The following is a 23,181-nucleotide window of genomic DNA, read 5'->3' as shown; positions in this document are numbered from 1 at the left end:
CGTCAGAATTCTCGCCTTCTCCCTGCACAGCAGCGCCCATCGGTTTCATGTGGGGACCGGGATAGATGGCAGTGCTGCTTCAGCTCCCATGAGAATCTTGGAGGGCTTTTGGAAGCAGCATGTTTCTCTACAACTGAGTAGTAAGTGCTGAAGCAGCCTCTTCATGGAGCATTTCTCCTCAGGTGGTGATCAATGGAGGGGCCACGTCCAGCGGGGAGCAGGACAACGAAGACACAGAGCTCATGGCCATCTACACTACGGAAAATGGCATTGCGGAGAAGGTATTCAGCTGGCCCGGGGCCCTGGGTCCCAATGTCTGTGGCTTGGGGTGTGCTGAGGGTTGTGCCTATGATGTGTTTTCTTTGTAGTGGAGGTAGGAGTCATAGTTACAGCTTCGTCTGATGACAGTGAGGTGAGACCCTGCGCAGGGATATTGTACAGATTCTTTTTAAAGACAGGGCCTCACCATGTAGTCACAGGCTGTTTTAAACTCACTGTGTTGTCCAGGTTAGCCTCAAGCTGGGGCCAATCTTCCTGTCTTGTCTTTTAAGTGCTGGGATTACAGGCATGTGGCAGCACACTTGGCATTATCATCATACATCATTAAAAGCCCTGGGGGGTGCCAGGGAAAAGCTGTTAAGAGCTTGAAGGCCAGAGTCAGGCCTGGGTGTAAGCTTGACTCAGACCCTAAGGGGATTGCTGCAGCGCCATGGACATCATCTTTCTGTTGTTTGTTGTATAAGCCGAACATGCTTAATCTGGAAATGAAGCGTGGAAATCCAAAAGTTAATCTGGAAATCCAAAACTTCTTCGATGCCACTGAGAGTTTCAGAGTTTGAGCAGTTTTGATTTCAGGTGTCCAACTGGCACATATTTGAAAATCTGAAAACCTCTGACATGTGAAAGACTTTTTGTCTGTTGGTATTAGCACCTATCTTACAAGGACTGAATGAAATTATTTACAATATTTATATTAAAAAAAAGTATTAGCACTATGCTTGCTGTCTTCTAACACTGCAGAAAGTGAGAGAATAAGAGAAAGTAGCAGGTAGCTCATGCAGACAGAAGGTGCCTTTGATGAAGCTCTTTGGCCAGAGGAATAAAAGTCATATACTGTATTATTCAGCATTGTGTCACATAGTGAAATATCTAACACAGGGCACTTGGGAGTAAAGAGGTTTATTTTGGTTCGAGACCGGGCAGCCTCGGTGGAGTGGGCTGCTGATGGGTAGGGTTCATCAGGACAGGAAAGTGTGGGAGTGAGTGATTTAGGTCCCTGTGTGTCACCCACCCCCCATGGTCTCAGGGCTTCCCACTAGGCCCTCCCTCTTAAAAGCCCACAGCACCTTTCAGTAGTGTCACTTTGGGGACTACACTTCAACAGTGAAACTCCAGCACGTGCTCAGTTGGGGGAAGTGTTTTTTGCCTCATGCTTTGTTACTAGTAGCACTAGTAGGCTGTAGGTAGTGGTTGGTGTTGAGCTGTCCTTTGCGTGGCAAGCCCGGTATCCGTGATTGCAACATGTTTAGCGAATGGCTAGCTCAGTGCAGGGTTCCTGGTGAGGATTCATGGGACTCAGCCGCGTTATAATCCTCATGGTTTGTTGTTATTATTTTGTTTTGTTTTGTTTTCAAACAAAGAAAGCATAGAGAGTAAAATGATGGAAAAAGGCATGTGGGCAGGTCTAGGAGTCACCAGGTGCTGGCTCTGTGGTTGGCTTCTCCCCATGGAGTGTTCGGTTTCCCAGCAGTAACGGGTGACAGCACTCATAGGTGCGCCCCCTCTGGGGAAGCTCACCCCAGCCTAGTGTGCAGGGTTCACACTAAGCGTTGGTCACACAGGTCTGCAGAGCTGACTTCAGTTGTCACCAGAGGCCAGCTGATTGTTAGCACAAACAGTTGGCCCAGTCCAAGGCTTCCAGTCACAGATCCACTCTTAGGAGGCAGGATGTCAAAGGTTGTCTCCCAGGCACTGGGCAAGAGCCAAGCATTCTTTTGAAAGGTGCAGGATTTGGACAGCGCCAGCCTACTGAGCTGATTTTTCTACACATAGATCTGTCTGTCTCTGTCTCTCTTTCTCTCTGTCTCTCTGTCTCTGTCTCTGTCTCTGTCTCTCTCTCTCTCTCTCTCTCTCTCTCACACACACACACACACACACAGAGTTTCTCTATTTCTCTGCCATTTCTACCAAGATTTCAAAAGACACCCACAATCTAATTGAACCTGTTCAACAGTGCAAATCTGCCAGAAGAAAATATTCTCTCCAAAAGGGCACATTCGGTTACAGTTAGATTAGATCAAATGTCAGCTTACTTCAGACATTTACCTTTCGTCAGAGGTGCACCACGTGTTGTATTTAAGGGATTTGGTTCCCAGGCTGCTGTTCTCTCTTGGAGCCGCAGTTCGGAGACTCCCTGGGGGAAGGCAGGATTACTTTGAGTCTCCTGTGTGGTCCGATGCTGAGTGAGCTTGGAAGTGTGGCCCAGGCTGACTGGAAATCCTGGGCTGTAACCTCAAGTGTGAGGACATTGTGTGATTTGGGCTTCAAAAGCATGCAACACTTAATCTCTTTAAAAGTTCTTACTAATGGGGGTTAGGGGGAAGAAAATTTGTCATCCGAATTATAAATACATTCTTAGTGTCTTTGAGTTATTATGTTGATAGACTTGGGAATTTTGCTTTTTGCATTCAGCATCTTTGTCTGAGTAACCATTTTGGGAGGGAGACATAAGTTTTATTTTTAGGTACAAAAATCCTTTCTGGACAGAGGTGGGTTGGGGCCAAAGGGGTATCAGTTTGAAAGTGACTAAACGTTTTACAGCATGTCTTCATTTGGGTCTCACTCAAGCTATCACTTTATGGTCTCCATGGTCTCTGTCCATGCAGGAGGGTCCACAAGTTTGGGGGCCAGCTCTGAGCAAGCTGGGTGCTCTTGGGGATGAGTTAATGTCAAGGGACACAGGAGCCCTGAATTCTGAGGATTGCCTGTCCCACTGAGCAAGTGTCCTTGAGCCTTGCATCACAGGTGGCCAGGGCTCACAGTTACTGAGCAGCGTGAGGAAACCACTTGTCATCAGCAGTGGGCTGTGCTCAGCTGACGGTTTTCTGGCATTCACTAAGTTCTCCCTTGTCCCGGCCTGCCCACAGAGCTCTCTCGCAGAGACCCTGGACAGCACTGGCAGTCTGGACCCCCAGCGGTCAGACATGATCTACACCATAGAAGATGTTCCTCCCTGGTACCTGTGCATATTTCTGGGGCTGCAGGTAAGATGCTTCCTGTAGGATGTGTAACCACTGGAAGACGCTTGAATTGTCTACCATCTGGAATTTTAGAAAATTCAAGTTTGGTTTTTATTTACTAAAGATTTTATCATAAAATGACTGGTTTAAGAATGATGGATGGGTGGAGTGTGGTGGCACATGCCTGTAATCTCACCACCCTGGAGGCTGAGGCAGGAGGATTGCTGCAAATTGGAGCAACGCACTGTGCAGCCTGGGTTGCATAGTGAGACCCTGTCTCAAAAAATCTAACCAAAAAACCAAAAGAACAATGAGTGAGAATTTTTAACATCAAGTTCATAATAGAAGGAAGAAAACTGGGAAAAGAAGAAAAAATATTCAGACAACAAGCAAGAGAAATAAAATAAGGAAAGGATAGAAATAGAAGAGGATTTTAGAGGGAGAAATACAGAAGAGTGAAAAGGAATTAATTTTCACTTCCCATCCCTGTCCCCGCCAACCAGGCCACACCCATGGCAAGGTCTGCCATGAAATGCAGGCAGCCCTGTAAAGTGCCCTAGCTGCGTGGATGTAGAGGAAGGGAACCTGGCCACAGAGTGGCCCCTCCATCCATTGCAGCTTCCGGTGGAAGGAGGCACGGATGAGCTGGGGCCGGTGCTCAAGGCACAAGCTAGTGGAGGCCTCTTGTGCCTTTAGCACCCTCCCTCCTGGCTGTCAGCACCTTTTCCCTTGCCTTTAGGGTTATACATGGCTCTTTTGGAGAAGAGAGACGAACAAGGAGGCGCACTTACTCTTTCCCCTCCCCTCCCTTCCTCTCCTTCCTCTCCTTCCTTCCTTCCTTCCTTCCTTCCTTCCTTCCTTCCTTCCTTCCTTCCTTCCTCCCTCCCTCCCTCCCTCCCTCCCTTCGTCTTTCTTTTCTTTCTTTTCTTTTCTTTCTTTCTTTCTTTCTTTCTTTCTTTCTTTCTTTCCATCCAAAGGTTTATTTACTTGACAAAAATATGAAGTGATATTAGCATGAACAGAGATATCCCTGGTTTGAGAAATCTACAGCTGACATACTTTTAAAAAGCTGTCAAATCCTATAAATGTCAGAAAATGCAGAAATAAAATCACAGTGTTTAGAGTCATAAGCCAAAAACTCTTCTAGGAAAGTTTTTTTTTCCTGTTACCTTTTATGTTGTTCCTTACTTATTTTTGTCTTTCTGATATGAGACTCAAGGCCTGGCCGCCTCCCCGCCCCCCCAGTGGCACAGCAGTGCTTCAAGGTCAAGGCCACCCTTTCTTTAGCCACACATCTGTCTCACGCAGGCACGGAGGCTGCTTCCAAGGTTTCACTGTCACGAACTGTGCTGCCGTGAACATGGCTACACATGCACCACCATAACATGATGTCTTTAACTCTTTCGGGAAGACTCCTAGAAGGGGAATAGCTGGGTCAAATGTCATTTTTCTAGTTTTAGTTTTTTGAGGTGTGAGTGTGCTAGGGTGGCAGGAGGTGGGGGTCTTTCCTCAGCGCCACCTCCTGGGTTTCAGCTTGGACCCCTTTCTAGAGTCTGACTTTCCACTCTTGCTTCCTTGAGCTTGTGCAGTGGGTTCGCCTGAGCTTTCTCAGAAGCTGTGAAGGTGTCTCAGGGCCCAGGATGTTTGTTGGCTTGGGAGTGGGGCCAGGCCTGCTGCCTACTGGTGCTGTGGACGGGTTTGCAGAGCTGAGGCTGTCTGGACAGAGGGAGTTGCATGAAGGAGGAGTCAGGGCCAAAGGAGCTCTGTGCTCTTGGTAAACAACTTACCCAGGCTGGCAGGCCCTAAATAGGTGCAAGAAAAGTACATTTTGAAGGCTTTCTACTATAGATGGTTCTGGAAGTCTCCCTTAAATCAAGCCCCACCTGCACCCTGCTTCTCTTGGCACATACAGCACACACATACTTGTGCACACCGAGCAGCCACCTCTCCTCCCAGAAGCACCTGTGCCACTGGCTCTGTGGGCTGCTGGCGGCGTGTGTGAGAAGTGTGGGCAGGAGTGGAAGAAACGTAGGATGTTTGCAGAGCAGAAATAAACCAGACACCCAGGGGAGAGAGGGGTACTCTGCCAAGGCCACAGGGAGTAGGGAGGGGCCCCCAAAGGGAGAGCTGATCAGTTTCTCCTGGATGAGTCTTACAGTCACCATGCCCTTGAACCTCTCCTGAACGAAACAGAGTGCTGTGTTTACCAAACAATGCCAGACCACAGGAAAAGGTGGAAAACACTATACCCTCAAACAGAAAAACCATTGAATAATCACCCTGTGGAGGTAGGTGTAAAATACAAGTAAATCAGAAATACGGTTTGAGTAACTTGGGTTTATTTCCAGAACGTAAGAGTACTCACATGTGTGAGTAGGACAGAGGAGAAAGTACCCTGTGGATGCCACAGGAAGCTTTGGAGAAGGCAAGGGTGCGGCCAGGGAAAACGGGGGGCCTCACTCTTCCCCACTCCTATCTCTCCCCTGCCCACAGCACTATCTGACCTGCTTCAGCGGCACCATCGCAGTGCCCTTTCTGCTGGCGGACGCCATGTGTGTGGGGTATGACCAGTGGGCCACCAGCCAGCTCATCGGGACCATCTTCTTCTGCGTGGGAATCACCACTTTGCTGCAGACCACGTTTGGATGCAGGTGAGACTGGGTTGCTGAGTGGGATGCTAACATGCTGCAAGGTTCAGCTCTGAAGGACTGGCTGGAGGGGGGATGCCAGTGGCCGTCAGTGCCCGCCCCACCCTCAGGGCTACTGCCATGTGTCTTTTCTTGGTGAAGGGCACCACCCCCTCCCAGTGGCCCAGTCCAGAAACTCAGCCTGTCTCTGATCTCCACTCCTGATGGTCCTCATCGCCCTCCTGGGCCTTCCCACCAGGTCCCCAGAGCTCCTCCTGCCTCCAGGCTCCTCTCTGACCCCCACTGTGCCCCACCCTGCCATCCACATCTTCCTGGGCTGGCCAGGCCGCAGTTCCATTCTTTGCTCAAACTGAGATGTGCCTGGTGTCCCATGTGTCCCTTGCTCTCTGTGCCTCCACATTTCCAGCTATGCCACTGAGCCCTATTCCCACTGCCCTGCGTGACCTGCCGTCTCAGCCTCCTCCCTGGCAGCCCTGTGCACCCTCCGCCCTGGTTCTCCCTTCCTCCTGTGACACATGCCCGGCTCCCTGGAAGCCCTCGCCCTCTGAATTCCCACTCGCACATCTTGTGTTCATTCTTCAGCCGTGGCTTTTACTCCCACGCGCCCTTTTCTGGTTTTGTGTCTTTTCTCCCTGCTGGCTGGGGCGGCCTCCTTGATGCTGGGGCTCTGGCTTGTTCACCTGTGCATCCCCGTGAGAGTGGAACAGCCAGGAAGGACTGGGGTGTCCTCCCCTACCTCTCTCGGGCTGGCCCTCTCCTCTGTCCCTGCTTCTGCTCACTTCCTGTCCTGTGGCTGGGCTGGGCTGTCGGGGGGGGACCCGCTCCGGCAGGACTGTCCTGGCATGAGCTCTCTTGTTCTCTTTCTTGCTTGTCAGAGACAGTCTGAGTCAGGCCGCAGCGTCCTTGCTGGAAGTGGCAGTGGGAGGTACAGAGCTCTGAGGGTAGCCTGGGGGCTGAGGCCTCCACTTTCATCAGCTGGAATGCTGCCTCGCTGGGTGGCAGCGAGCGGTGCTGGGTATTCCGCTTGCAGTATAGATGATGTCCTGAGAGGGCTTCCCACAGCCCCTGTGCGTGCCGCTGATGGAGAGCCATGGGACCGGCACGTCCTTGGGCTTCTCGGGCTCTTGGCCCCACTAGGCCACTGACAGCCACCATGCTGGGCAGTGGGGCGGGGCTGTCATCCACTGCTGGCGGGGGTGAGGTCCAAGCCTTCCATGCAGCACTCAAACCAGGCAGCTGAACGTGATGGTGCCTCCTTTGTGCCTTACGCTGTTCAGGGCTCTGTGTGGCAAGTCCAGCTTGCAGGAGCAGGGCTCTGGGAGGTGCTTCTTCCCCTAAACATCTGGCTTGTCAGTAAACCTGGAGGCCAGTCCATCTGTAATGCAGGCAAGGCCTCTGGTTGGGAGTGGTTGGCTGACCTGAAGAGCGGGTAAGAGAGGTCTTGGCTGCAGTGATGTCCACCCCCGTACACCATGCCAAGGCCTAGGCTGAACCTGGGGGACAGAGTCTAAGGTGACACAGCAGAGGGTCCTGGGAGGAATCAGGGTGAGTCCCTTTAGTCCTGGCAGGGCAGCCTCTTGCTCATTGTTAGGGCACAAGACCCAAATAGACTGTCCAGGCATGCGGCTCTCTCCCCTCCTCCTCTGAAAGGGCAGTGAGCTGACAAAGAACAGGTGAAGGAGTTGGCACCCTGCCTGGATGGCTCTGGACCAGAAGCGTGGAGCCTGGGGGTGAGGCAGTGCACCCTGTCGTCCCTGTGGCGTGTGAAGAGCAGCAGGTCCCCCGCCGCCATCCTCGCTGTGTGGCTGTGGGCTTGGTTGTGCACCAGGCAGCGGGAGGGTGTCCTGGTGCTCTCCGGAGGTGCTTGTCTGGGGACATGGGATTTCTGTGGCCCTTGGGCTGTGGATGGCGTCCTCAGTCTTGACCTGGGAAAGGAGAGCTTTCTGACTCAGGGCCACAGGTGCCTCCCCTTTCTGCGCAGCAGGTGGTAAGCGGAAGTGACTGTGTGATGAGTGCGTGGCCCACACCTGCGCCGTACGGTGCAGCGCCGTCAGGAAGGCATTGTATCCTGCTGGGGCCTGACGGCTCACAAGCAGCTGGGGGTAGAGTCAGGCCCTGAGGACTGAGTGAGTGCTTGGCCTCTGAGAGATGAGCGAGCATTTTCTACCGTGGCATAGTGGCAAGAAGTGACAGTGTGGCACAGGTTTTCCCCATTGGCAGATAGGGGGAGGGATCTGGCACGACCCTACTAGCTGAGCCTGTGCCTCAAAGGTTTTGGTTTTAGCAGTGGCAGAGGAGAAGTGAGGGGACCCACCCTCTCGACGTTGAGATGGGCAGGTGGCCTCTCCACCTCTACCGGAGGTGTCCAGTGGGTGACATTTCATTGTTACTTTAACTACCTGTTGTATTATTGTAGATTATTATAAGCCTCCCCAATTAGCTTAGGAGGTTATAGGCTGTCACTGAACTTCCTTTTGTTCCACTAAATGCATGTGACATGGGCTGTCATAAGCTGTGAATTTTGACAGGCTCTTGTATTTACTTTCTGCTCAAAACAGGATCAAGTAAGCAGAAAAGTGAGGGATGCAAGAGTGGCCCCTGTGGGAGGAAAAGGCAGGGGAAGCCAAGGGGGGCTCACTCCTAGCGTCGCCACTAAGGTTTGCAGGTGAACCATGAGGTATTGCTGGGGTTTCACAGGCTCAGAACAGCAGAAGGAGGAGTTGTTTCACGCTCAGCTTTCATGATTTACAGGCAGGTTCACGGTCCTTTCCAAATGGCACAGTTCCTGCTGCAAGTCCTTTCTGTGTGTGTGTGTATCCCGGTGGTGCTTGCTGTCACTCACATTCATTGCACTGGGTGTCTTGGGGTCATGGGCCCCGAGGGCCGACTGTGACCTCTGCTTCTAAGGTGCCCTGGGAACTCTGGAGCCGCGAGGACCGTTGTGCTTGGCCGGGTCCTCCTGGGCTGGCCTGGAAACAGTTGTGCCATAAAAGCAACCAGAATTGATGGGGAAACTGCAGTGGTGACACAGATGGGTAGCTTTGAGACTTCACCCCGAGCACAGGGCACCACCCTTGAGATGCCAGAGTGCAGTTGGGCACATGCCACACGCCACCCCTCCCCCGCTGCTGCCCGTGGCCCCTGTGCTCCGGGAACCACCATCTTTCCGTAAGCAGAGTTCCCAAATCTCAGCACCACCTGTGGGACTTGCATGCTCGGTCACTACCTAGAACCTCCACCTGCTGGGGTTTGGACCTTTTCGGGTAGCTGCTTTTCCTTCTCTCACTCCGCCTCCCCACTCCTACCTCTTCTCCTTTGACCTAGGTTCCTTGCACTTTGCTTTTAGCATCTTCACTGCTGAGTGCCCCTGAGGGAGATTGGGAGGGTTGTCCTCATTCTTGCTGACACATGCTGTCCCTTCCAGCGGCCCTTCAGCTCGTTCTGGGACTTAGTGCAAAGCTTTACAATCCTTCACCGTCAGGGCGGGGTTGTTGAGAGACCCCCTCACCCAGATTCAGCCTGAAGCAGTCTGCCCAGGAGAGGTGTGGTCCCCTTCTTCAATCTTAACAGGTTTATGGGGCCTTCGAGGGGCCCTCTCCATGTAGGCAAGGCCCTAAACCTGGGGGCTTTGAGCTCCTCGCTGTTGGTGGAACTTAAAAGAGTGCAGTGAGCAGATTCTCCTTCCATACCTGTATATGCGTGGGGTCCATATGTTGCTGTTACTATTGCTAGCATGATAGCTCACATACACACTCCCCTAGGAATGAGGGCCACCTGTGCAACCAGGCTCTCGCCGATGGCCCCTGACAAAATGGAACGCTTCTGTCCTGGCATCTCCTGTGCAGTCCACACTGACTTTCCTGCTTATCCTGAAAATACTTTTGACAGCAGTCCCCTTGGGCTCCACAAGCCAGCACGTTGGCTCATGTGGAGCCTTCTTTCACAGTGTCCCTTTGGTCTCTTAGCAGTTGCAGGGAGAGTCTGGTTGTCAGAGTGTCCCACGCCCTGGATTTGTCTTGAGTGAGTTCTCATGGTGTCTGATTTGTTTCGTAGTTTCCCTTATTTGTTGGAACCTGGAAAAGGGGTCAGGGCTATTGATGATTCAGGGTGAACATTTTTGCCAAAGTCCCTGAGTAGGCACATAATAGCAGGTTGTCCGATTTTTTTTTTGTTGTTGTTCCATTAAATAAAAAATTTACCAGCTACTTCACTGAGAAAGAATGTTGAGGTAGTACATTACATTGAGAGGCCAGGGAGTTCCTGAGGAGATCGACCTTGGAAAACATCATTGCCCTAGCCAGCCACATTGGGGCTTTGGGCTCAGGTCTGCCTTCCCTGCCCTGGGACCTTGGCCAGGCTGCCTGGTCTCTCAAAGCCTGGTTCCCGCTGGTGTAAAATGACGAAGGTGTATTGAGTGTCAGTGCACCCTGCAGACTGTTGGCCCTTAATCGACACACAAGCTCTCCTGAAGCGAAGGAGGCAGGTGAGGCAGAGGGGTTGCAGCCTGGTGGAACTGTGTGGCCCTGACCAGTGGTACAGGGAGTGGGTGTGGGCCGTGGCCACACAGCCAGCACCCTGATAGGCTGGGCCTGTCTGACCCCTGAGCCCATCAGAAATGGGTAGTGGCATTTGATGCAGCTCCCGCTGAGCCCTGAGGGACTCCTGAGTCAGCCACTTGTTCTGTAGGGCTGGTTACTGGGCTTCCCACGGTTGCTCTTCACGCTTGCCCTTCTGGGCGGTCTCCCTTTACGTTATTGTATTGTTTTTGTTGGTGATAAATCCTAGAAAGTGGCTGGTCCTCCCGATTGATGTGTGTATTCGTTTGACTTTCACGTCCCACTGCCTGGCACATCTCCATGCTGTGAACTGCTCGTCCTCCTCTTGGCCCCGTTCTTGCCCCTTTACCCTCCCCTTTAGGCAGGCGGCTGGCAGAAGCAGCACGGAACAGGAGCAGAAGACAGCGTAGTCCCCGTACAGGAGAGAGGAAGCTCTTCCATTTTCTCTCACTTAAATGCTGGGACTATTAAGCATTATGACACCTTAAGAAATCCGTAGTGTTTTCCCTCCACACCCTGTGAAGATACCTAGCAGACAGAACTTTGTAAAGTGTTTTCTACAGTGAAATCTGCCCTTCTAACTAGCATACAGTCTGGTGAGTTTCTACCCACGTGGGCAGTCACATGCACCCTACTGTCATCTGCACAGGACCTTGTCATGCCCTGGACGCTCATGCCCTTTTGTACCTGGCTAGATCTTAAAGTAGTAAAGGTCTTACATGCTAACAAGCCTTCGACCTGCAGTAGCTAATACTATCATGTTTGAAAAGGATATTATCCAAAGAAAAGAAAGATAAAATAGAGAAAGGAAGAAGGGTCCAGTGGTATTAGGTTGAATTGTAAGAGTCATTATAATCCTTGATTTTAAAAAAAAAAAAGGCATAGTTAGAAACAGTGGACCTCAGGGACAGCAAGTCCACCTAGAGCCCAGGTCTCAGTTCCTAACCACCATTCTCTGTTATTACGAACCAAGGTTCCCTGGCAGGGTGGTTGACCCCAGGGTATGGGCCGAGGGAAGGGCACGCTGAATCTGGACCATCTCAGGCCAGAAAGCTAGGGACTTACTCAGAGAATGAAGGAGGGAGGGGAGGAGGGTGGGGAAGGCTTTGTCAAGAGGAATAGGAACTGGCTTGAACAGACTGCTTTGGACAAGTTCAGGACAATTTAATTATTAAGAGCAGTCATGGTAGAAAATTATAAAACCTGGAGTGAAAAAAGAATTCATGAGTCTACAGTGATGTTCAGAGAATAGAAAAAAGGAGAAAATGACATTGAATAAAAAGAAATGTTCTTGCAAAAAAGATGTTGATTAATAAATTAATAATAGATGGAATGATAAAATTGGAAAATCATTTTTTTGGTGTGTTTTAGAAAATCATAGTATTTAAATCCCCATGTTAGAATGTAAAGCAAGTGATAATATGCCATCCATACAGTCTTAAGAATCACCCTACAAGGCCGGGCATGGTGGTGCACACCTGTAATCCCAGCACTCGGGAGACTGAGGCAGGAGGATCGTTGCGGAGTTTGAGGCCAGCCTGGGCTACAAAGTGAGCTCAAGACCAGCCTGAACTGCATAGTGAGACCTTGTCTCAAAAATACCAAAAAAAAAAAAAAAAAGAAAGTCACCATACAAATTATTAATTACAAATAGGAAAGAGTACTTTTCAGATGGAGAGATATAGCAGTCACCACCCTAAGCAAGCATCCCTACCTAGTGGGACATGCAGAGTGTCCTATTGTGACATAGTAACAGTACAAAACACCTGTGCCCTAAACACAATACATTGTGTAGGCCATTGGATTGCATTGGGTAAGAGAAATTTCAATATGCTTGGATATTAAATTACATTATTAATGATCTTTTCTTGGATATGATAAGGGAAAGTTATTGATGTAGAAGCATAAGCTTTTTTTTTTTGAGACAGGATCTCACTGTGTAGCCCAGGCTGGCTTGAACTCACAGTGATTCTCCTGCCTCAGCCTCTTGAGTGCTGGGATTACAGGCGTGTGCCACCATGCCCGACTAGCATATGCTTATTTTTAAGAGAGGGTGACATGTACTAGGTGTGCAAGCTACTGTCTAACAGTTCAGTTGAGAGATGGGCAGAGGGATGAATAGATATACTATAAATAATGTTACCTATTAAGAAAAACGTTTCTTTGACACATTGTGCTTTGCTTTTTTTTAAAAGTGCTAAGGAGACATACACCTGGTTGTTGATAGAAGGGTAAAACTATATCTCCTCAAAGCCAGATGTACTTACATTTCTTAGAGCTTATTGTTTAAATTTGCCCTGTAATCCAGATTCAAGTTGGAGCTCATTCAGTAGTGCGAGGTTGTGTACCATCTTAGGTTGCTCATGGTAGCTCAAGGAGGCCAGCCGTAGAGCACTGTCAGTGAGAAGTTTTTGTTTTCCATGAAACAGTTTAGTTTCTGGACAGATATATATTGTACCTTCATGGTGCTTCCTGTGGAACTCACAACCTTTTCCAGCTTATTACGACCTTTCTCTGATGGCACCAGCGGAGGCTTTGTATCCGGATTTACTGTGAAATTCACGTACATGTCTTCTGATCCCTGTACTTAGTGCTTTTAATTTAAATGAAGTCTTCTATATTTGCAGTTTAAAAGTCAACATGTCAGGAAGGCTCGTCCTCTATTTCTTGTCTAACAAAATTCCTTTCAAAGAACATTTGTGAGCGTGCCTTCGGTTCATCGTTGGTTGGTTCTGGGCATGCAGCAGTGCTGAAATGGGCGCACCTGCCCCTGTTGGGACCCCAGCTGCAAGTGTGTGAGGCCAGGCAGTCTGGGAGCACCTCCGCACAGACAGTGGCCAAGCCAGAGTGCGTGCAGTGAATGGCTTTCAGGATGCCACTCTTCAGCTGGAAAGTAGCTCTGCCACCTGGATCTGGGAAAGCGCCACTGAATGTGTTCACTTGATCTTTACCCTCACTTCCCCGAGATAATTTCATTCAGACCGCTGATGTGTGCTGCCAGTTACAGAGGCACGCTGTCTGGCAGGCATTGCCAGCCTGGGCACCTCCTCCCCAGCTCATCCCGGGAGACTTTCCCTAGTGCCACCCACTCTCAGCAACCCAGGGAGCGGGAGGTTCCTTGAGCAGTGCTCTTAGGACCTCCTGTCCTGGATAAGCCATAAAATGCTTTCCTGGAGAGGTGCCGAGATCAGCTTCAGCCTGTGGTTGATTGAGGAATGAAACCCAGAGCCGGTCTTGACTTCTGCCCCTTCCAGGGACTCTCTGGTGCAGTGTGATGGTGGTGTCCCTAAGCACAAGCTCCAGATGCAGCTCACTGCTCACGTTACATTCCCCAAGGGTACCTTGCTTGCGGTCTGAAACTCATAAAATAGACATGTTTTGAACCATTAGACATGATTTGCATCCATTTCTAATGGCATGCTGACCCCCCTTCACCCCTGCAGTGTGTTCCTGAAGATTTGTGCAAAAGGAATTGCATAAGGCATGAGATGTTTCCCCTTTGAAGTATTTTTCCGCTTTAGGTAACCTTCACTTCCACTCTGACAGCAAAGAGCTGGGGCCCTCAGGCAGGTAATTGTAACTGGATGGTTGGTGGGGGCACGCCCCTGTGAATGGCTGCCAGCAGAGCATCTGGTTTGTATTGTGTGGCTCACCTCTGCCCTAAAGCCCGTCCTACCTGCTCAGTTGATTTCACTGCATGACTGAATCAGCCAGGAGGGCATCTTGACAAAGTCTTGACTCATCTAGCTCAGAATGGGTCGAACTGGGCTCTGGACAGCCACTTTGTCCTTTGGCCAGAGCCACTTACTCTTTTCGGACCAGTTCTATTTTGCTGGGGGCAGGACTTGCTATCATAGCTCAGAGGGGAGAAGGCTGGGCTCCTGTCACTGACAAGGTCTCAGGGAGCAGTTAAGGAACCGGGTACCTTGCAATTCCTTTCCCTGCAAACAGCAGGAGCCAGTTTTATATTTTACCCCCAAGTAATATGAAAAAAGTTATTAAGTTCTCATGCTAACCAACAAAGCCACTCCGGTACAGCTTAGCTGAAGTGATGCACATTTCCAATAAAAATGACAAAATCTTTGGGGAGCTAAATTATTCATAAAGTCAATATGAATTATCTAAAGTATAACTGAATGGTGGCATTTGAGGGTCTCTGCATTTAACTTGAGAATACAGATAGGAAGTTTAATGAAGTGTCTGCCAACTCTCTCAGCCCTTTGAAATATGTTAAAACACCGAAGTATTTTTTATGATGAAGTAGCATATTTATGATATCTACGGTCACTGTGTAACTTACAGCTTTCCTTCTTGACACATCTAGACCACTAACATGATTTCATTACTTTAATGATTTCAATACTTTTATGACTAGAGTGGTTTTTGACTCCTAAAATGGAACAACAGAAAGAGATAGTTTTTTTCCAGTGGTAACTGATGAAAGCTTGAAGGGAGGGAGGGGAGACCTAACAGATGTGCACTGATGTTTCTTAGGGATGGCCCCACCCCCAAGGGGAAAAGGTGGCAATGGCAGGGACTGGCCATGGCAGGGGCTGGTGTTGGGGTGCTGGCACTGACCACAGGGTTCCCCCGGAGCCGCGTGGGGACAGAGTGGCAGGAGGGGAGGATGGACGCCCGTAGAGCTGTGCAGAGCGGGGCTTCCTTCAGGTGTGCCTGCCTTACCGATGTGCTGTGTGTCTATGGAAAAGACTGTTAAGCTGGGAATAGAGAACTACCTCGGTAGTTCCTGATGCTGTGATCATGGTTTTGGTCTCGTTTCTTTTAGGTTACCCCTGTTTCAGGCCAGTGCTTTTGCATTTTTGGCCCCTGCTCGAGCCATCCTGTCTTTAGATAAATGGAAATGTAACACCACAGGTAATTGCAGTTATTTCCACATATGTCATGGGGGTCCTTGAATGCAGGTGATGAAAGGGAGGCCTGGACACGCTGCCCTGAGCGGTGTTCGCTCCTTCTGAAATTAGGCAGAGTACACCAACCCAGACACAGCCTAGAATGCTCCAATCTGTGGACCGTTTCTGTCTCTCTCTTTCTATCCACTCATTCATCCCTAACCCTAGAGCAAGTAAGGGCCAGAAATGACCTCATTTCTCCATGCTAATGAAAGGGACAAACATGGCAAAGGGACAGGAGACTATTTGTGCTATTTTCCCGCCTCTCTCTTTCAGTGGATTTTATGACCCACCCGTAATCACTCTCTTGGCTGCGTCAGCATCCCTTCTGTGGATCATCTTTGCCTTTTAAGGATCTGGCTACTGTGGTTTTCTGCAAATGACTTTCATTCCCCTTCCTTAGGGATTGCAGAGATCCTTAAGGAACCTGATAAGGTCAGGAAAAGATAAGAAACAGGAGAAAATCAGAGTCAGACCTGGCGTACTCTGAAAACGTAGTTATATTTTGAGGTTCTAGGAGCCAAGCTTTCCAGCCTTCATTTCCTTCCTTGCTCCTAGGAGTTACTTTGTGACCATTAATTTGATTTAGGAATTGGGAAAAGCCCTCCGTTTTATCTAAGGTTTTACAACCTCAGTCCAGCAACCTTGGTGTCTGACATTTCAGTTAGCTGCTTGCAAAGGTTGGTTCCTGCGTGAAGCTGGTACTAGTAATGGGCAGCACCACTTCCGTCAGCTTTTGACACTTTGGGGAGCTCTAGTGGATGAGGACATTTGGTTAAATTAGTGCTGGGGACCCACCTTGCAGTATGACAAGCCCTACTGCTGCAAGTTCAATTTTACGGATAGGTAATGACACCAATGTACTTGTAACGGGGGGAATTCTTCTTAAAGAGTAAAATGAGCGTGGCCTGTGAAACAGCAGTGTCACTCCAAGAAAACCTTTGTCTGTTTTTGTTTTCAAGATGTTTCAGTTGCCAATGGGACAGCAGAGCTCTTGCACACAGAACACATCTGGTACCCGCGGATCCGAGAGGTAAAGGACCATCGCTGTCCACCTGCAGCTTCTTTGTGTTTCTATTCGCTTCGATGCTGGTTGCGCCCAAGAAATTGCAGTTGCTTTTCCTAAGGCCTTCTTTTCATGTCCAACTATGAAATGTTTATTTCCATTGTTAAATTAATTGTAGTGTGGCTCTGTGCCTGCAGGAAACATTGCTCCCTTCCTCCTGCAGACCCTCAGACCTGTCAGCTCATGCCTGTCAGCGCAGCCGGCTGAGGCCCCCTCTCGGGAGCTCTCTCCGCTGTCAACAGACAGCAGAATGGGTGCTGCTGGCCCCAGCATCAGCCTGTGTTTGTTGAAAGCACCACAGATGTTTGTCTGCCAAAGCACACTTGAACAAGAGCAGTCTTGGCAGCCACCAGAGACAAAGAATAGCTAACAGTGTGTTCATATTTTCCCAAACCCATGAGATTACATTAGAGTTTAGCACAGATACGTGTGTTATGCACAGTAGAGACATTCCTTTAGACATTTTATCCCGTATTTTATTTATTTTTGGGGGGACAGGGTCTTGCTTCACAGTTCAGGCTGGCCTTGAACTCACTATGTAGCTCAAGCTGACCTTGAATTCATGGCAATCCTCCTGCCTCAGCCTCCCAAGTGCTGGGATTATAAGCGTGTGCCACGCCACCCAGCAAAATTTTATCTTTTAAATGTGCTCCAGGAGCTCACTCATTAAAGCCAACAGTCCAAGTACCGTGGTGTTCCTGGAAGGCTGGTTTTGAAATGTGTTTCAATTAGGAACTTTTCTGTCTCACTCACCAATGGAAAAGGCCTTGTGTCCAGTGCCCCTTTCTGTTATTCTTCCTTCAGGGACGTCACACTCCAGTTTGCTTGGCCTGCTTTACTCCACTGAAGCTTTGGTGGGATCCCAGGGACTTTGCCGGCTGTTGTGCCTGCCATGTGGTGTAATAACTTCGCTTGCAGAATTGTTAGCTGGGGTTGCAGGTGATGTGCGGACTGTTGGACATCCACACAGCTCACGCTCATGTCTGTTCCATCTCTTTCAGATCCAGGGTGCCATCATCATGTCCTCATTGATAGAAGTGGTCATCGGGCTCCTTGGCCTGCCTGGGGCTCTGCTGCGATACATAGGGCCTCTGACCATCACGCCCACCGTGGCCCTCATTGGCCTTTCTGGTTTCCAGGCAGCTGGAGAGAGGGCAGGGAAGCACTGGGGCATCGCCATGCTGTGAGTGTTCGCACAGCTCCTGGCAGGGTCAGGGAGAACCTAATCCCCCCTGCCCCCCGCCAAGGGACAGACTGCTTGCTTTTCAGCAGTACTGGGGATTGAACCCAGGCCTCACACACATGCTAAGCAAGTGCTGTACCACTGAGCCACGTCCCCTGCCTGGAACAGCCTTTTGGAGCATTCACACAGACTTGGAAAAGAAAAAAAAAAATAATTGTTTTTTTTTAAATAGAAATGTTGTGATGGTTTAAACTTTATTCAGTTCATACTAGGTAGGGAATAGCTCAAGGCTGTTTTAGACCCAGAGGCTGGGAAGTGACATGCAGTTTGAGCAGATTTGGAGAGAGTCTTGGCAGAGACTCGGAGAAGGGAGACTTAGGTTTTAAGCTTTGGTAAGGAAGCCAGATGGTGGGGTGCAAGTGAAATACATGAAGGACTTACCACCAGTCACTAGGAAAACAAGGTTAAAAATCAGTCTGCTGAAAGTGGGGGAAAGAATTAAGAAAACATGGAAAAAATCTGAAATAGAAACGATTAACCTCAAAGCTGGTCCTTTGAGGACAAATCAGCGCAGCCCAGCTTCTGGCAAGGCTGCTCAGGATGAGAAGCAGGAAACGTGGGCGCAGAGGGGGTGGCACCTGCTGTCCAGAGAGAACCACTGCGCCTCCCCCAGGTTAAGAATGAAACAAAACCAAATGTAATAGAACAGGTGATCTTCCAGAAAAACTGCAGCAGCCAACATGGCCTTCTCACCTTGGCCTCCGGCTCTTGGGGCTGACCTGTCCAAACTTGATCATCCGCCTCCTGCTCCTCACTGCTTTTCCTTGGGTGACCACCTCTCACCACAGCCTGGGCAGACGTCTGATGCTGGGGACTTCTACCCTTAGCTGGGACCTGTGAGCTCCAGACTTGCCCTTTCCGCTTGCTGTCCCACCAATTATAAGTAAAAGACTCCACCCTTTGGATTCCCTCCCTGTTTTCCCCACACCGTTCCCTTCTCTTGTCTCCCTCCTTTTAGCAAGTGACACACCACTCTCAGTTGCATGAGCCAAAACCCCAGAGTCACCCCAGGGCCTCCCTTGCCCCACCCCCAGCCCACAGCCCATCACCAGTTCCTGTTCCAGCTCCAGAGCGAGTCCCGGATCTTCTTTCATCTCCGGGCCTTTGCTGCCATGCGCCTGTCCTCAGCCAGTGCCTCGTTGGTCTCCACCTTATCTCCTCTCCTCTCCTGTCCTGACTGGTCCTGTAACATGCTCAGCCATCAGTGTCTTCTTTCTCCTTCTGATGCTCCAGTCAGACACAAGCTAGACTCCTGGAAGCCTTTACACTTGTTACAGTTGTGACACCTGAAACCTCCCCTGCTGGCTTTTGGTGCAGTGCGGCTGTTCACATCCCTTGGCCTTGCCCTTGAGCCCTTTCTCTCCGGGAACCCAGGCAGGCGAGGTGGGAAATGAGTTACACATTCCTTTCCTCCTCTCCTGCCTGACTGTGTGGACCTCCTGGCATGTTGGACTTTCTGAACTCTTCCTCTACCTTCCTATCTTGGCATCTTTTTTCTCTAATTTCCTCAGCTTTGTTGATCCTTCTGTGGAGCTTTCCATTTCTGCTGTTGTGAGTTTTGGTTTCCAAATCTTTTTGTGTTGGTCATATCACCTCTGTGAGGGTGGGGACTCAGCCCTGGACTGGTCACCATGGCACCCCCACTCCTGGTCCACCTTCTGTTGCATTGTGAATAAACGAGGAAGAGCCAGGGAACAGAGTCACTCTGGGGCCATGGAACAGCCAGGAACCTTTGTCAAAGGTCTTTGAGCCCTGCCCCAAATGGTTAGACCATGAGTGCATTAAAACGTCCTGGAGCTGTTGTGGTGGTGTACACAGGCTCAGCACTCTGGGATATTGAGGTAGGAGGTAACAAGTTCAAACCCAGCCTGGGCAGTTTAGTGACTTAGTGAGACCCTGTCTCGGAATAAAAAAGGGCTGGGGGTGTAGCTCACTGTGAAGATCTTGGGTATAATCCTGAATACCACCAAAACAGAGACTTGGGGGGGGGGTATTGCTCATTTTCATTAGTACATGTTTATAGCCCAGAATGATCACATTACTCATGGGGAGTTGCACATGCATACAACACATATTAATTTTTTTAATCCCCTTCCCCTCACTCCCTCGATCTCTTGGTTCTCTTCACATATGCAAAAGTTCTATCTGAATACTTTCTATTATCATCTTTTGTTTTGCTCTTTATTTCTATTTTGGGTTTCTCGTAAAAGAAACCATACAATATTTGTTTGTGTGCAGGGTTTATTTCATTTAAAGTTATGATCTCCCATCGAAGTACTAACCAGGCCCGACCCTGTTTAGCTTCTGAGATCAGACGAGATCAGGTGCATTCAGGGTGGTATGGCTGTAGACAACCTTATGATCTCAAGGTGCATCTGTTTTCCTCCAAATGATTCAAGTTTACTCTTGTTTATATTAGAGTAGTACTCCACTGTGTATGAATACAATAGGCCCCTTCCAGGATTTAGCTATTGTGAGTTGTGCTGCTGTAAACATTAGTATGCATGAATCATTGTAGAATGATGTCTTTAATTCTCTTGGGAAGATAGCTAGAAGGGGAATAGCTGGGTCAAGTGGAATTTCTAGTTTTAGTTTTGGGAAAAATCTCCATACAGACTTTCATAGTGGTGTTACCAGTTTACATTCCCACTCATAATAGAAGAGTTCCGGTTTTCCTCTGTGGCTGTGCCAGCATTTATTATTTGATTGCCTTGATCAGACTCATTCTTTTCTGGAGTAAAAGAGAATATCACTGTCCTTTTAATATGTACTTCTATAATGGCCAGAGGTGTTGAACTTTTTTTTCATGTATTCACTGGTCATTTGTATTTCTTTGAGACATCTATTCATTTCAGTTGCCTGTTTTTTTGATTGGGTCTTTTATTTTGGAGAGGCTCTAATTTTTCCAAAGTCTTCATATATATATATATATGTATATATATATATATATATATTTTTTTTTAAAGTCTTCATATATTCTTGATTCTAGTCCTCTAAAATATTAGTCTGAGGAATAGCTGACAAAAGCTTTTCCCATTCTGTAGGTTGCTTCTTTACTCTGTTGGTTGTTTTCTTTGTTGTACAGAAGCATTTTAATTTGATTATGATCCTATTGTTGATTCTTGGTATTATTTCTTATGCAATTGGAGTTCTGTTCATATAGTCCTTGCTTATGCCTACGTCTTCAAGAGTTGTACCTATTCTGTCTTCTAGCACAGTGTTTTAACATTTAGACTCTTGATCCATTTTGATTTTAGTTTTAGTGCATGGTGAGATATCATCTGAATGTGGATAGTGAGTTTTCCCCAGAAGCAACATTTTTTAGAGGACTGTCTTTCTTCCAGCATACATTTTTGGCTCAGATCAAGTAGCTGAATATGTGTGGAGGTGTTTCTGCATCCTCTATTCTGTCCCATCAGTTGACATGTCTTTTTATTTTGGCCTACCATGCTGTTTTTATCACTGTTACTTTGTAGTATAACTTGAAGCCTGGAATTCTGATGCCTCCTGCCTTCCTCTTGTTGCTCAAAATTGCTTTTGCTATTCCAGGTCTCTTCTGATTCTGTATAAATTTTAGGATTATTTTTCTATAGTTTGGTGAGGAGTGCTATTGGTATTTTGATTGGGATTGCATTATAAATCTGTGTATCAGTTTTCAAAGTATAACCATTTTCACTATATTGATTATGCTTATCCAGAAACAGGGATAATTTCTTTTTTTCTTTTTTTCTTTTTTTCTTTCTCTCTCCCTCTCCCTCTCGCTGTCCCTCCCCATCTCTCTTTCTCTCTCTCCCTCTCTCTTTCCCTCTACTTCCTTCCTTCCTTCCCTCATTTTTGAGAGAGGGTCTCACTAGGTAGTGCAGGCTGGCCTTGAACTCATGGAGATCCTCCTGCCTTGGCCTCCCCAAGAGATGGGGTTACAGATGGGTTGCACTACACCCAGCACTCCAATTTCTGATGTCCTCTTTTATTCTTTTTTTTTGGAGTACTATAGTTTTTGTACAGGTCTTTTACTTCCTTGGCTAGATTAATTTGTCAGTATTTAATTTTTCTTGATGTTACTATGAAAGGTATTTTCCTAATTGCTCAGAGAATTTATTATTGCTATGTGGGAATGCTGTAGATTTTTGTGTGTTGACTTGCTCTGGCTAATGTTTCAAGACTTATATTGAACTGTAGTGGTGATAGCACATATCCCTGTCTTGTTCTTGATTTTAGAGGGAAAGCGTTCAGCTTCTCCCCATTTAATTTGATACTGGCTGTTAGTTTATCATAAATGACTTCTATCAGATTAAGATACAGAGTCCTTCTATACCTATTTTCTTGAAGGGTGTTTTGTTTTGTTGTTTGTTTTTTGAGACAGGGTCTTGCTATGTGGTTCAGGCTGGTCTTGAGCTCACGGCAGTCCTCGTGCCTCAGCCTCCCAAGTGTTGGGGTTACAGGCGTGAGCTACCATACCCAGCTTTTTAAAGGTTTTTAATGTGAACAAACATTGGGTTTTGTCAAAGGCTTTTTCTGCATTAATTCGTGATTTTTGTCCTTGCTTCAGTTGATACGATGTATAACTTTTATTGATTTGTCATATAGTCTAGTTCCTGTTCTTGGTGAGACCCAACACCCAAAGTTAAAGGAAGAAAGATTTATTATAGCTGACAGTTTGTAGAGGTTTCAATACACAGTAGGCTGCTTCAAGGCAGGGTGGTGTGGCAGAGGAGTATCGCAGAGGAGAAACAGTTCATGGTAGGCAGAGGGCAGCAAAGCAGTGAAGTAGTGAGGAAGCAAGTGACTATAGAAGTCCTCTTCCTGCCCCTTATGTTCCATTCAGGATGGAGTATACTCACACCCAGAGTGGGCCTTTCTGTTATCCACACCTAGAACTATGCCAAACCAATCAGTGGACTAATTTGGTAACCACACACTCTTAACCCCGGCATCACACGCTTAATTGCACCACCACACATCCTAGATCCAGCCACCTCTAAAAAGCCCCACCTATGATCACATGAGGCTTTGAGGGGACATCTAGATACAAGCCATCCCTGCATCCCTGGACTGAATCTTACTTGGTCTTTTTGATGATTTGTTGCATTCTGTTTGCTAGTGTCTTACTGAGGATTTTTGCATCTGTGTTCATTAGCAAGATTGGCCTATAGTTAGTTCTCTTTTTTGGTTGGATCCTTTTTTGGAATCAGGAGAATGGCTTTGGGAATCCTCCATCACTTTTGATTTCATTGAAAAGTTTGAGGTGAGGAGTATTGGCATTAGATCTTCTTTAAAACTCTTGTAGAATTTGGCAGTGAGTCCATTGGGACCTGGGCTTGGCTTGGCTTTCCTTTGCCCTCCTTTGTCTGTCTGTCTTTCCTCCCTGCCCTTCCTCCCTCCCTCCCTCCCTCTCTTCTTCCCTTCCTTCCTCCCTTCCTCCTTCCCTCCTTCCTTCCTTCTTCCCTTTGTCCCTTCCTCCCTTCCTCCCTTCCCTCCCTTCCCTCCCTTCCTTCTTCCCTTCTTCCCTCCCTCCCTTC

General features: G+C 48.3%; 1 protein-coding gene across 2 annotated transcripts in view; it reads left to right on the top strand.

Annotated features, from left to right (window-relative positions):
* Positions 1 to 23,181, top strand: part of Slc23a2 (solute carrier family 23 (ascorbic acid transporter), member 2) — a 112,592-nt gene that overhangs the window by 61,661 nt on the left and 27,750 nt on the right. For both annotated transcript variants that reach the window (XM_005380823.2, XM_005380822.2), the window contains exons 3-8: positions 183 to 281; positions 3,147 to 3,263; positions 5,733 to 5,890; positions 15,230 to 15,318; positions 16,316 to 16,386; positions 17,421 to 17,602. In XM_005380823.2, the coding sequence (XP_005380880.1) occupies positions 183 to 281; positions 3,147 to 3,263; positions 5,733 to 5,890; positions 15,230 to 15,318; positions 16,316 to 16,386; positions 17,421 to 17,602 (716 nt within the window). The remainder of the gene's footprint in view (positions 1 to 182; positions 282 to 3,146; positions 3,264 to 5,732; positions 5,891 to 15,229; positions 15,319 to 16,315; positions 16,387 to 17,420; positions 17,603 to 23,181) is intronic.

This window comes from Chinchilla lanigera, unplaced genomic scaffold (assembly GCF_000276665.1).
Source record: "Chinchilla lanigera isolate Chin_1 unplaced genomic scaffold, ChiLan1.0 scaffold00014, whole genome shotgun sequence".
Classification (NCBI taxonomy): Eukaryota; Metazoa; Chordata; class Mammalia; order Rodentia; family Chinchillidae; genus Chinchilla; species Chinchilla lanigera.
This window is presented reverse-complemented; position numbering and strand designations above follow the sequence as displayed.